The 14,661-nt window shown below is 31.9% G+C and overlaps 1 protein-coding gene and 1 pseudogene across 9 annotated transcripts; both read right to left on the reverse strand.

Annotated features, from left to right (window-relative positions):
- On the reverse strand, positions 552 to 9,057 carry LOC107635477 (protein FAR1-RELATED SEQUENCE 5-like). Of its 9 annotated transcripts, none has more exons than XR_002347439.1 (9): positions 8,944 to 9,056; positions 8,124 to 8,156; positions 7,197 to 7,600; positions 6,439 to 7,094; positions 5,451 to 5,576; positions 3,442 to 3,773; positions 3,228 to 3,356; positions 2,829 to 3,147; positions 552 to 2,209 (listed from the first exon to the last, which is right to left on the reverse strand). XR_002347439.1 is itself a non-coding variant. In XM_021102952.1 (3 exons), the coding sequence occupies exons 2-3, from the start codon at positions 7,621 to 7,623 to the stop codon at positions 6,823 to 6,825; spliced, it is 699 nt and encodes a 232-aa protein (XP_020958611.1). In that variant the 5' UTR covers positions 7,624 to 8,156; positions 8,944 to 9,055; the 3' UTR covers positions 6,526 to 6,822. The 9 variants fall into 9 exon arrangements, 1 of the variants encoding a protein (XP_020958611.1); XR_002347441.1 differs by lacking the exon at positions 8,944 to 9,056 and adding an exon at positions 8,797 to 8,923; XR_002347438.1 differs by having other exon boundaries at positions 5,451 to 5,592; positions 7,197 to 8,156; positions 8,944 to 9,057.
- On the reverse strand, positions 10,421 to 13,135 carry LOC107612462 (annotated as a pseudogene).

A 14,661-nucleotide genomic window follows, 5' to 3' on the forward strand; every position in this document is an offset into this window, starting at 1 on the left:
ATGCCTACCTTCGATCTTGGAGTTGAATTTCATCCAACACCTCCAGCACCTCCAACACCTCTAACAGCTATGACCCTGGATTCAATTGATGTTCCAACCCAACAAGTGTTGGGTTCAAAGATACCATGCCTAAATCAAACAACAGATGTGCCAATAGAGGTGTCAGAACCAATTGTTGAGGAATTAGTATTGGATGCTAATATGACTAAAAAATTATACGAGTGGGTGATGGACTAAAGGAAAGATGAAGAGAAGATTGTGGCAACAATTAGTGGCCAGCACAATGTCTTCCTTAAAAGGACTAATGCGCAAACATTAAAGCCACGAAATGAAATAGATAATTGGGTTAGTAACACAAAATATTTTGTTTAGTATAAAGTATTTATTTTATTCTTGAATTATTTGATTATTAATTGTTTTCTTTGCTTGTATTAATGTGGTCAACTATTATTGATGCATGCTTAATGAGTTACCACAAACAAGATTCAAGAAAGATATATATTGCATGAATTTAGACCCAATGGTAAGAAATTTTATTATGTATCTCTTCGTTTTTTTATTTGACAGATTTTGTTCTATTCTAATTTATGATCAATTTGATTCTAATTGCAGTTGTTGAGTTTTTATAAAGATAGGCAAGGTGGGAAGGGCTCTACATTAGCTGACATATCTAGGATCCCTAATTTTGATAAAATTAGGATGCGAGGAAGAAAAATTATTTTCTTACCTTTTTGCCATAATCGTAATTGGTTGTTATATGCATTAGATGTTTGTAATAACAAGTTTTACGTCCTCGACCCGTTGTACACATCTTAGACTGCTGAACGGGATGAAATAGATCAATATGTTGTAATTTATTTTGTTATAACAACTTTTATTTAGGTCTTGATTATCATATAACTTTGACAATTTCATAACATTTTTTAACAGGCAAGTTATCTTGACAACATGTTAGGAATTGCGGATCTTGCATATGTTCAAACTCCCTCAACTCCACCAATTGAATATCTGGACATACCCAAACAACCAAATTTGCATGATTGTGGTTTGTTTGTAATGAAATGAATGGAATTGTGGGAACCATCTAAAGCCATGCCATGATTCCATCAATTTCATTACAAACAAACCACAATCATGCAAATTTGGTTGTTTGGGTACGTTTAGATATTCAATTGTTGGAGTTGATGGAGTTTGAACATATGCAGGATCCACAATTCCTAACATGTTGTCAAGATAACTTGCTTGTTAAAAAATGTCATGAAATTGTCAAAATTATATGATAATCAAATATCAAGACCTAAATAAAAGTTGTTATAACAAAATAAACTTACAACATATTGATCTATTTCATTCCGTTCAGCAGTCTAAGATGTGTACAATGGGTCGAGGACGTAAAACATGTTATTACAAACATCTAATGCATATAACCACCAATGACGGTTATGGCAAAAAGGTAAGAAAATAAGTTTTCTTCCTCGCATCCTAATTTTCATAAAATTAGGGATCCTAGATATGTCAACTGATGTAATGCTCTTCCCACTTTGCGCATCTTTATAAAAACTCAATAACCGCAATTAAAATCAAATTGATGATAAATTAGAATAGAATAAAATCTGTCAAATAAAAAAACGAAGAGATACATAATAAAATTTTTTACCGTTGAGTCTGAATTCATGTAATATATATCTTTCTTGAATCTTGTTTGTGGTAATTCATTAAGCATGCATCAATAATAGTTGACCACCTTGATACAAGCAAAGCAAACAATTAATAATCAAATAGTTCAAGAATAAAATAAATACTTTATACTAAACAAAATATTGTGTTACTAACCCAATTATCTATATCATTTCGTGGCTTTAATCTTTGCGCATTAGTCCTTTTAAGGAAGACATTGTGCTGGCCATTAAATGTTGCCACAATCTTCTCTTCATCTTTCCTTTCGTCCATCACCCACTCGTATAATTTTTCAGTCATATTAGCATCCAATACTAATTCCTTAACAATTGGTTCTGACACCTCTATTGGTACATCTGTTGTTTGATTTAGGCATGTTATCTTTGAACCCAACACTTGCTGGGTTGGAACATCAATTGAATCCAAGGTCGTAGCTGTTAGAGGTGTTGGAGGTGCTGGAGGTGTTGGAGGAAATTCAACTCCAAGGTCGAAGGTAGGAATTGATGGTGAGTGTGTTTTCTTTTCATTCCGGCTGTGGATAATGCACAAAAAAGCAAGGATGTAATCAAACTAGAAACATATTTACGATTTACATTTCATGAAGATTTAGATTGTACTATGGGAAGGATAATCAAATTCGTTAGTCATTTATAATCAAACTCAATAAACATATATAATCAAAAACAGTAGTCAAATATAGCACCGAACCTGAGCATAATCAAACTCAGCAAACACATATAATCAAACTCAGCAGTCAAATATAGCATTGAACCTAAATATAGTTAAACTCGGTAAACATGTATAATCAAACTCAGATTATAATCAAACTTAGTAAACATGTATAATCAAACTCAGCAGTCAAATATAGCACTGAACCTGAATATAATCAAACTCAGTAAACATATATAATTAAACTCAGATTATAATCAAACTCAGTAGTCAAATATAGCACTAAACCTGAGTATAATCAAACTTTAAAAATATGTATAATCAAACTCAGAGTATAATCAAACTTTGTAAATATGTAAACATGTATAATCAAAGGAAGCAAGTAATTATTAATTTTTAACATCATGTACGAAAGTGAATGAAGTATACATGAGTGCTGAAAAGTCAAAACAGAGAATGGTGGGAATGCCAAAGTAACTTACTTTTCATTGGAACTTGTGTTTGCTCCTCCTTCTTGCTTCTTTTCTCTCTTTGATTTGTAGAGTCTTCTTGCCTCAATTCTTTTTTGTCCTTATTAGGACTGTCTACTATTTTTCTCTTTCCATTTTGTTGTCTTTTCACTTTGGTTGGTTTTGTAGAATCTTCTTACCTCAATTCTTTTTTATCCTTCTTAGGGCTGTCTACCACTTTTTTCTTTTCACTTTACTCTTTTTCCACTTTGGTGGCCTCTTTCACAACGCTTTTCTTTGGTCGAACTGGCTGTTTAGGCACAAGTTGCTCTTCTTTTGACCTAACCAGCCCCTATAAGACATGCATAATTAGTGAAAATTCATTCATTATGGATAGAAAATGAAATTTTAGAGAGCGGACAATGTAAGTACCGATGAACTTTTTCTTTCTAATGCTATTTGGGCAGAAATGAGTTCCTTTATCCAATGGGGAAGCCAAGGCGGTTGTGCTTCTTTCTCAAAATCAAAGGGTCCATATTTTTGCTTATGGAAGTATAAAATCTGAATTTTATTAATTAAAATTATATTATAATCGAACATGCTTTAGATAATAGTCAAAGAAAAAATTAGTTTAAATGAAAAATACCTGAAGCACATATATGCACCCATTCAAACTTGACACCACTTCTTCTTTAAAGTTGTTAACTCTATCAGCAAGGCCATCAACAATGCATCTAATCTAATTGTACTTCATTGGATTATCAACATCAATTACAAATAGAAAAATTTTATCCCGAGCTATTTTTGTATTTATTAGTAACAAAAATGTTATAAATGTATACAACAAGAAAGCTCTCCTAAATCTGGGACCCCCTCTTGGATTTTCTAATATGATTTGTCTCAAAGCATTTGGACTTTTTTTCTTGAACTCTAAAAGCATGGGCTCATGCTCTTTAGTTACCTCCTTGAGTAAGTCACCTATTTTAAAGAAAATAATGAGAGAAATATGATTATAATCAAAATCGGTAAACATGTATAATCAAACTCAAAGTATAATCAAACTCAGTAAATATGTATAATCAAACTCAGTAGTCAACATGATAATCAAACTCAGCATAGCACGATATTTTTAACATCAATAGCTTCAATATGTAAAAAGTTCAACAAGCAAGTCATCAGTAATGCAAGATTCATATTCAATATATAGTTATACTCCTATACCAATCAAGTGATATTAAAAATCAAATTTAATAGCAACATAATGAAGGATCTTAAAACATGTTATACAGCATGTTTGATTTATACAGTCAATCCTAATTAATAAAACCAAAGGATCTTAAAGAAGTTTTAATTATTACCATATGCACGCAATCCCAAGACAGTTACAACTGAATCCCAAGTAACATCTACTTTTCCTATTGGAGTGAGAAAATGAAATTTGGAGGGATTATAGGGATTTGCAAAGGCCAAAATCAAATCATGGTTTAAATTCTCCTTGGGAATACCCAAGAGAGATCCAAAACCCATTGCTCGGATTTCGTTGCGTTACCCATCATTCAAATAATCAGAAGAAAGTGTCGCTAACAAGTTTGGTGCGCTTCTCGTGTCAACATATATATAGCACTACATGAATGAAAATAGTAATCATATTCTAATCAAATCATAGATATAAAGTAGTAGCGTGCTCAGTTTCAATTCAAATTAGCAACTTGCAATTAGTTAAAATAATAAACATTTCAGTAAGGCAATAATGTAACATCTATATGAATAACATTGTAATCAAACTATGTAGTTGCTATATAGAATGAGAATAGTAGAATACTGAATCTCCCCTTTTCCCTTCTTATTAATTACCATTACTGCATTGCAGGAAAAAAAAAAGGATTAGATTAGAGTTCCTATTAGTGACACATTTTCTTATTAATTACCGTTACTAACACTTAATTTTTAGACCATGTTGACTATATATAACAAGAAGGAATGCTGTTTCTTGAATTGTGAATTGATGATGAACTGGTTTCCAACTAAAAGAACCTGTAGATTCTTCGTGCTTCTTTATTAATTGATTAATTAATTAATTTTCTAAACTTTAATAATTAATTATTAATAAGCGCTTAGCTTGTGACGTAGTGTTAATAATCAACCAGACCTATGTAAGACTAGTGTTGGAGGTTACTGTGAATAATGTTTTTACTTAATTAGTGCAATGCAGCTAGATATAGATCATGGACACATTGATAGCAACTTTATTGGAAACCCAAAATTATAGGTCAAACTTTGAAAGTTGCAAGTTAATCAACAGAAAAGACCAATAATTGGATCAAATGCAACTCACACTTCTCTTTACTGCACACACACACACACAGTGGCCATGTATCATGCTTTGGAATCATCACTTACAGTATGTGTTAGCTAAAGTGGCAAAATAAAATATTTGAACTCAACACTGCATTCAGTGGATATTATTTCTGAAATTCAGAGATAATAATCAAACACTAAAATACAGCATGTGTTAGCTATAGTAGCATTTGTTTCGTTGTATAAACTAATATTTAGTAATGCACTCTGCATAATAAAATCAGAGCATGCAAAGACCTTATCAGATGGAAAAAAATCTAGCATAAAAGATAAAAAAAAAAAATAAAGCCAAAATACCTTTCTCCACTCCATCTTCTTCAAAGTTTCTTTGGATACATTTTTTCTTTTATTTTCTTTGGTGTCCCTGTTTTCTGGTTCTCTTTCTACTCGTTTTGGTGCAGTCTTCTCTTGCATATTTCAAAACTAGAAAATTAAACAACTAAAATCCAATCAAATTCAAAAAGTAAAAAAAAGTTAAAACTCAATAATCAAATATCAAGTATGCTATAATCAAACATGCTGTAATATCATGTTTTAAAAGCCGAGCATAATTAAATAGACTCCAAATCATATCACAAAAATCCAGATATAATCAAACATGCTATAGATATCACATTTGTTTAAGTCTAAAAAAATGGAGACTTAGAAATTAAGGCATGAATATCCATGCCAAGTTTAAGCCTAGTTGGACCTCCGTCTTAGCAAGCTCGAAGGGCACTGCCAATGGCATAGTTATTTGGCATGAGGCCAGCAGAAATCATCTCTTTGAATAAAATACAAGCGTCATCAGGCATACCATTTTGTGCATATCCTGAAATCAAACAAGACTAGGAAACAGTGTTTCCTTTGGGGCATTTCAGCAAACAGCTTCCGTATGCAAAACAAATTGCCAATTCTGACATAAATGTTGACAAGAGTATTGGAAAACATCTAACTATGCTATAATATAATTTTTAAAAACTGAGCATAATCAAACTCATTTAGTATAATAATCAAACATACTCCAACTCATATCATCATAAAAATCCAGTTATAATCAATTAATAGTCTACTAATAATCAATTGTTAAAATTAGCACACTGAGACTTCAATTCAAAACCCTAACTTAAATATTTTTAGTACAAACTATGCACAACACAAATTCATTTATAGAAACTCAAAATGACGAAGAAAAATTCAGTCGAAGAAGCTGATAAAAGCTGAAAATGAATAAAAAAATGCTGTCGAAGAAGCTGATAGAATAAAACAAGGAAAATGCATAATGAAACAAGAAATAGAAATTTACCTTGCAGAATCAAACAAGGAAAATGCCGTCGATAAAATTCGTTCTTGAGACAGAGAGCACCACGCCTGAGACAGAGGTAGGAGAATCGCAACCGTGCCTGAAAGAGAGCAAAGGAGAATCGTGCCACTGGAGAGAGAGGGAAGGAGAATCGTGCCGCCGCAGAGAAAGGGAAGGAGAATCACCGTTGAGAATGAGGATGAGGAAGGAGTCGCGTCGGAGAGTGAAAGTGAGAGTAAGGGAAGGAGAAAGAAGAACATTGTTTCAGAGCGTGAAAGTAAGGTTGAGAGTGGGGTTTTTATTTTTAATTTTTGAATTTTGTATTTTGTATTGTATACATATATAAATACAGTGGCTGAAAATAGTGGCTGAATGTGGTATGCATGTTTAGCACAACCGAAACTGTTTTTCAATAGCAGAGGCAGTTGCACAAGGGATAATGGTATTGAAACTGGCAACATCCAATTCATATTCTTGTTGAGCTTTATTTGCAAGACGGTTGTCATATTGTGTTACAAATTGTTGCAAGTTGCTCTTTGAGGTTAGGTAGCCCTTCATAAATGCATGCATGCTTTCACTCATTTGAGTGATACGCATGCCTACCCAAAAACTGTTACTAAGAAAAATAAGGACCCACCTGTCACGTTCTTCGTACAAACCTGAAACCATAAAATGGGTATAATCAAATTTGTAAGGCATATTGATTAATAAATGATAAATAATCAAACAGTATATATAAGATAATCAAACTGATAAAATACCTGCTAACCAATTATTATCATGCAAACTGAATCTGTTGATAAAATCAATCCAAGAGCTCTCAAATGCTTCCTTAGATCTAGAATCCCACACAATATGTGTAATGTCAGCACTAATCTCGTTAAATTGCTTGCATGCTCCTATTTTTGCTGAAATTTTCTTCATGATATGCCAAATACACCATCGATATTGTGTCATTGGCAATGATTTTTCAATGACATTCCGCAAAACTTTGCATTGATCCGTCAATATGCCAATAGGCAGCTTGCCACCCATACATCGTATCCAACAATCAAATAACCAAACAAAGGAACTCTCTTCTTCGCATGAAAGAAGAGCGCAACCAAGTAGCAATGATTGGCCATGGTGGTTAACCCCAACAAATGAGACAAAAGGCATATCATACCTATAATAAAAACAAGAGAACATAATCAAACTGACTAAATCAAACAATCAAACTTAGTATATCATGCAGAGCAGTAGTAGCAAATTTATTCTATTCTACCTATCCCTATACATCAAACATATGCAAAAACAAGAGTACATAATCAAACTCAATATATTATGCACAGCAGCAGCAAATTCATTCTATTCTACCTATCCCTATCCATCAAACACATGCAAAAACCAAAGTATATATAATTAACTTAAAATATATAATTGTGGTGTTTCTCATTGTAACACCAGCTTGGTCATTGATCTCAGCTATCCGTTTGGCATGCAAGCTTAGTTCCCTATTCTTTCTCAGGGTCTTTGTCATGCTAGGACTAATAGCATGGTTGTGTTGGATATTCACAAAGGTTAACACATATTCCATCTTCTTATCCCTTTTCACAATAATCCTAACTTTACAATTTTGGCTTGAAAGTTGGATTTGTCTTCTTTAGTGGATCAATTTATTATCTTCGATAATCAGTTCTAGAACATACAGAGGAGGATGCCATTCCTATGCTTGGAACAACCTAAACCATAGATAATCAAAAATTTAAAATCAAATCAGGCATAAAAACGCTCTCAATTTTCTATGAATGAACAAGACAAATTAGTTGTCAAGTACTGAACCTGAGTATAATCAAACTCAATAAACATGTATAATCAAACTCAGTAGTCAAATATAACACTAATCCTAAATATAATCAAACTCGGTAAATATCATAATCAAATTTAATAGTCAAATATAACACTAAACCCCAACACATTCATAGAATCAGCATCATCATCTAATCTAAGCAAATGCAGAAATTTCAAACATGCAAACTACCAATTTGACTACAATCCAGAAGCTAAACATTTTTTTCATTACACAAATTTATAACATAAACTTTTCAGGATATAATCACATAACGTACATGATGTAAAAGGATCTAAATGACATAATGAAGCCATATATATCAGAAGCATAAGCCTAAGATAACAAGAATCAAAAACCCTAAGATATAATCAAAAAATTAAAATCAAATCAAGAATAAAAAATTAACATATGAAGTAAATTAAACATAAATCTCATCAATTCGAGTTTGTAGATTCCATTGAATCAAAACTTATAGTCAAAACCCTAAGATAACAAGAACTAAAAACAGCGCAAAGCAAAACAAAGAGAACCGTGGAGAAGAGAAGAAAGTGAGTAGTGAGGTTGGCGCAATCGAAAAGAAGAGAATTGAAGGGCATGCAATGAAACCCTTTATGCAAGAAGAGAAGAAATCGCAAGAGGTGAAAGTGGCTGAAAGGTAGTGTACAAATAGCACTAACCTGTATCAGAGGTAAAAGGTTCTCCATTAACCTCATTTGACCACGTGCAGGTTAAAACTCACCATACTTCACTTGATCTTAGTCCAAAAACCGGGAAAGCTATGTTTTAATTATTCAATATTTTCTTTTATACTAAAACCTCGTCTCTTTCTTCGTGCTCTTCTCGATGTAAGACTAACCAAACTAAACCTTCTAAACTATAAGCGTAGTGCCAAGAGCTTTTTTCCGCATACAATGCATTTGTCGTCCAAAATTGCTGTGCCTCTGATGTCTAACAAAAACATTGATTAACAACTGAAAAACATGGCTAAATGCCTAAATCTTTCATCAAGGTTTACTTAGTTAACTTATATTGCAAGTACCTAGCTAGACAAAATAGTGCAACAGGAAAATAAAATTCAGAATTCGTGTTATATGGGATAATTTTCACACCCATAATGTAACATCCAAATTTAAGAACTATTTTAAATATCTAATTTTGTTTATTAAAGCTTTTTGTATGCGTTTTATGATATCTTTCTTATTTTTTCATAAGTTTCATTAATATAATAACATATGGTTTTCAGTTAGTTTATTATCATATAAATAACCACAATAAGACAATTAACACGGTTCTAAAAACATGAGAGTTATTGCTTTATGTAATCAATTTTCGGTTCCTCATGGATGTTATCTTCGTGTTTGTTATCATAGGAGCACATGTTGAAAGATAATTTGCAAGTAAACCATTTTGACTTATTACAGGCAATTTTTTAAGTTAAATTTAGACAGTATAATGATCCTTTTTGCAAGTAAGTTACATCTCATCAATCTGTCAAAAAAAAGGTTACATCTCATCAACATTAATTTTTCACATCATTCACACCTGAAAAATGGCCTCTTAATACATGCCAAAAGTATAATGAAGCGAATATCGTACATGCAATTTATAAACCCATCCTACAGAAAATGTTAAGGATAAGTGGCGGGCAAATTATAGAAAAGTCAAAAGTCATTAAACAATGACTTCTTAATACTAAAGTCATAAGTTATTTATATTAACAACTTAGGAATTAACATAGGATGAAGACCATGTAAAACCATTAAAAAAAAAAGGAAAGCAAAATAGCAACTCTAAAGCACAACTATACTATGACTTCTAAGGCAGCATAATAGTTTGCGTTTGTAATTGTAGGAGCATGTATTGTTCAAGCAGGATCCCTTGTTAACCTGCATGAAATTCTTTTAGTTAGATTAGATATAGACAGTAAAATGATCCTGTTGCAAGTTATTTCTCATTAACATCAAATTTTCACAGCATTTTCACCCACAAAACAGCCTCTTAATACATGCTAAAAGTAGAGTGAATTTAATATGGTATAGTTTGAGAAAAGGAACGAATATTCAGGGGGAAAAAAGGAACAAGTGCAAATGCAAGCGCAAGCATAACTTAGAATACATGTAATTTACAAACAGATCCTACAGAAATTGTTGAAAAGATGAATGTGTAGATTACAGAAATATTCATAACATAAAACTCCTTTGAATGAGACATGTACACACCACATATGACATATAGACAGTAGACTAGTAGAGTATTGTTTCTTTCCTATCCCCTACGATTTCCCAATGTTAAATAAAGAAAAATGGCACAAAGTTGTTCCTCTGTGATTTACATACAAGTACAGAACCACAAACAGGATATGCAAGAAATTTTAAAAATTTCAAATTACAGAGACCAAAATGAATGCCCCCTCAAAGCAATCCTCTCATAGTGACAGGTACAAGAATCAAGTTGGTAGGAATAGGATGGAGAAAACTCTTTCTTCAAATAATGTTGGAATCAATCAAAATGTTCTCTGCTCCTTAGATACAAAAGTCTCCTGGTCTGAGCTGGAGGAGCCAATCCCGAAATATCCGTAATATCTTTGTTGTTGGGATTCAAGATCTGCAGAGCCCAGCAAAAATAGAAGTTTAGAGCAGCACTATAAATGCTTCTTTAAAATAAATTGTTGGAGCATCTTGGTTTAGTAATTTTTAACACATGAATATAGTACCTTCACCACAATAATGGCGATTACACCTCAGATGATAAGGAATAGGAAAAGCATAATGCACTTGCCTGTAGCTACCTGATAATGGGGAAAGATAGTTTAGTTACATGACACTATTGAAGCAAAGAAGATAATGCATGTAAGAAACAAAAAACACAGTGACCTTTCTACGAATCTCCTTCACAAGTTGGGATGCCTTAATTGAGAACTGAATAGAGTCAAGCTCATTGACAATGCAACCCATTTGCTCAGTCTGTGGTATTTAGAAACAAAAAGGTTAAAAATGTGATAGTTTAGACTCCATTCTTAAAACATGCAAGAAGTAAATCAGACTTCAATGGTTTGGCATACAACCTACATGTTTTGAAGGGTTAAGAACAAAGCTGCCGGGGAAATGGAGTCAAAAGTCTGAATTAATTCACCTGCTTAGATCTTTCAATAGCCTGATCAGTTTCGTCCATTTGTATGGCATTGTAGTTCAACTACAACTTCCACTGAACATTTTACCTGAAGCCAATTCAACATTTTCTTCAGCTGTAGGTTCACCTGCTCCCATATCAAAAAGCTCAATTTTCTTATTGTGTAGCTGTTAAACATAAACTATAAAAGTGACAGTACAAATCCTCCTTTCATAACTCAGAGGACTAAGGCCAATCTGAGTAAACAGCTTAATTAAACTTTTTTTGAAAAAATAGCTTAAATAATAAATAACTATATATAATAAGTTATTTTGTGTTTGGGTTTTTAGTTCTAAAAGTACTTATTTTATAGAAGAGTTACACTATATGTATACCAAAATCAGCCACCAAAGTCAGCTACCAATATAAATACATGCTGAAATACAAATACACAGTGAAAATAAATTAAATCACATATGTATTTATACATGTAGGGCCCAATTGTATGTTAACAGAAATTTTTATTCAGACTAGATAAATAGAAATATCAATATTTACTTCCGTTTTTCTCAATGCCACATATGAGTTTAGCTCCTTGATCTGCAAGGACAACTACATGTTAGAATATGAATTGGCTGCTTGAATGCATGAAGATACAATGCACAAAATCAAAAGCTTTTGAGGAACAAATGTAGATCACTTATTTGATGTCATGACAATGCTGAGAAAGTAATTGCTATGCTATCTAATTATTCATAAAGCTGTTACTGTTGAAAGCATGATATGATGCTTTTACTTATTCAGGATACATGAAGGATTTTGCATCCCTTTCCAAACTGATGGATATAGATACTATATTCGCAACATAAGCAAGAAAAAAGAAAAAAAATGTTTTGGGCATTGACCATCGATTGATTTTCGTCATTGAGTTGCTTGTTCACTTATGGGGGATTTCTTCCCTCCCCGTCTTTAATTTCACGATCAAACTCCTTTATCAACCTGAAACCAGAACATAACGTTTCATATTTTAACAATGATGGGAAAAGCCTTCAAAAGGAAATTTTCAAATATGTCAAAATAGCATAAATTTTCACTTTTTGGTAGTGTCATATGGGAAAGAAAAATTACTTCAATCATTTACACCTTGTGAAATATGGATGTAAAATCTAATAGATAACTCATGTCTCCTATATTTGATATGAGAAACTCTTAAGAACTAGTAACTTTTAATATTTTTTGCCATCATTTGACTAGCACAAATACTAAATTGTTATTTTATTAATTTATGTGTGTAAATTCTAAAAAATATAAGTGTAAATTATATTGATTTATAGGTGCAAACTGTATTGATTCATGTGTGCAAAACTCTAATAAATATAGATATAAATTATATATTTTTTGTGTGCAAAACGTATGTAAATATAAGTGTAAATTATTGTTGGCTAAATGCTGGCAAAAAATAATAATATTTGCTGGGCCATGTAACATTGCTCATTTGATATTAGTGGTAGCAAACTAAATTCCACCATGCCAACCTATGAGGAAAATCAAATCATGAAAGTGGATATTTTGTATAAAACTGATCTTTTCCTTCAGACTAAAATTTGTATTTGTGGGATCTCACTGAGTGAGTCACTGCAACTACATAAAATGTACATTGCTTACCTTTTGCATTCCCTCATCTTCTGCGTGAGATCTTCCAATTGACTACTTTGTCTATGGGAATCTTTAATTTTATCCGGCCTCTGGAAGCCATTTCTGGAAGAAAGTAAATTCATTAAAAATAAATAAATAAACACAAACACTTCGCTACCACCATGATCATGCATTTCCACTGTAACCACTAGCCTCCTATCAAGCCCTATCCTTATTCCTTTTATAGCCAAAGCAGGCAACGTTGTTCTTTAAAACCCCTCTCTCAAGCATCATTAAACCTGAAGTCCCCCAAAAACAACATTCATCACACTTCTCACGACTCAAATTCAATTATAGTTACATTTCAACCAGTAATCATCCCAATTTCAACAATCATTCAAAACCTAAAGACCTATTCTACCAGCAACGTTAATCACATTCCAAACACATGCACAATATATGACAGCTGTTTTAAATATTTGTGATATGAAAAGATTAAATATTATTTATAAGATATTAATTTAGTTTGATATATTTTAATTTTATTAATTTATTTACTAAATTGAGTTTTTATGTTTTAGGTTTAGAATTTTTTTATTTTAATTTAATAAGAAGTTATAAATAATTAAATACTTGATAAATTATTACAGTAATAATTCAGTGATTAGAGATGTGAAAACTATTTTTTGATTTCGTAATGAAAAGGACAATTTACCAAAATAAATAATTTAGCTTCTAATTTTATCAAAATACACATTTTACAAAATAGATACTAAACTGCAAATAATCTGCGGTAGGAGTGTCGTCGCAGTTTGTGTGTGTGAATTGCAAACGTCCATAAACTGCGATCCTTTTTGTTCCTGTATCTCCATTTTGTTGCTCTGCATCACCATGCATCACTATACCCTAACATTAGTCCCACTGTATTGCTTGATTCTCCCATCATGCTCCCCAATTCTCAGGTTATTCCGCTTTCTCTTTTTTTTTTATATATGTTTTTTTTGTTGATTTTTTCAGCAACCTTTTTTATTATTTTGTTTCAATTTTATCAAAAGATCAATTTTGTTGGGCTTGTGATGTTGTATTTATTTATTTAGTTTTGTTTTCATTCTTTTTATGCTATGTCTTCTCTAACTATTGACTCATTTCATTGGCTAAGTTCTCTATCATTTGATGATCAAGGGAATCTCAATGATGCTGCTGATTCTTACTTCTAAGTTTAAGAATAGTTTATTTTTATATAATATCAAATATGAAATAAATTACAATCTTAAAATAATTAATTGCATTTATATAGATCAACCATTAAAAAATAAGACTAGTAAGTTAATCTATTATTTACCATAACTCTTTTAATTTTTTTTATTCTTAACAACCCCTTCTCTCTTTTTGTGAAACATCCAAGCTTATTATTATTTAAGTAGGAATATTTAATATGATCATTCCTTATCCATCCAGCTGCTCTATTTTGTAGGCGTCTTATCGTCTCATTTTGCAGGTGTCAGTGGGCAGATATAAAAAGATAATTTCAATCTCCAATTTGCAGGCACCATGACTGAAATGATGTACAATTTCATTTTGTATTTAAAAAAATAATCATTTTATTTTATTTATTTATATAAAAAGCAAAAACCACACCTTGGTCGTCAAGC

Source organism: Arachis ipaensis, chromosome B01 (assembly GCF_000816755.2).
Source record: "Arachis ipaensis cultivar K30076 chromosome B01, Araip1.1, whole genome shotgun sequence".
NCBI lineage: Eukaryota > Viridiplantae > Streptophyta > Magnoliopsida > Fabales > Fabaceae > Arachis > Arachis ipaensis.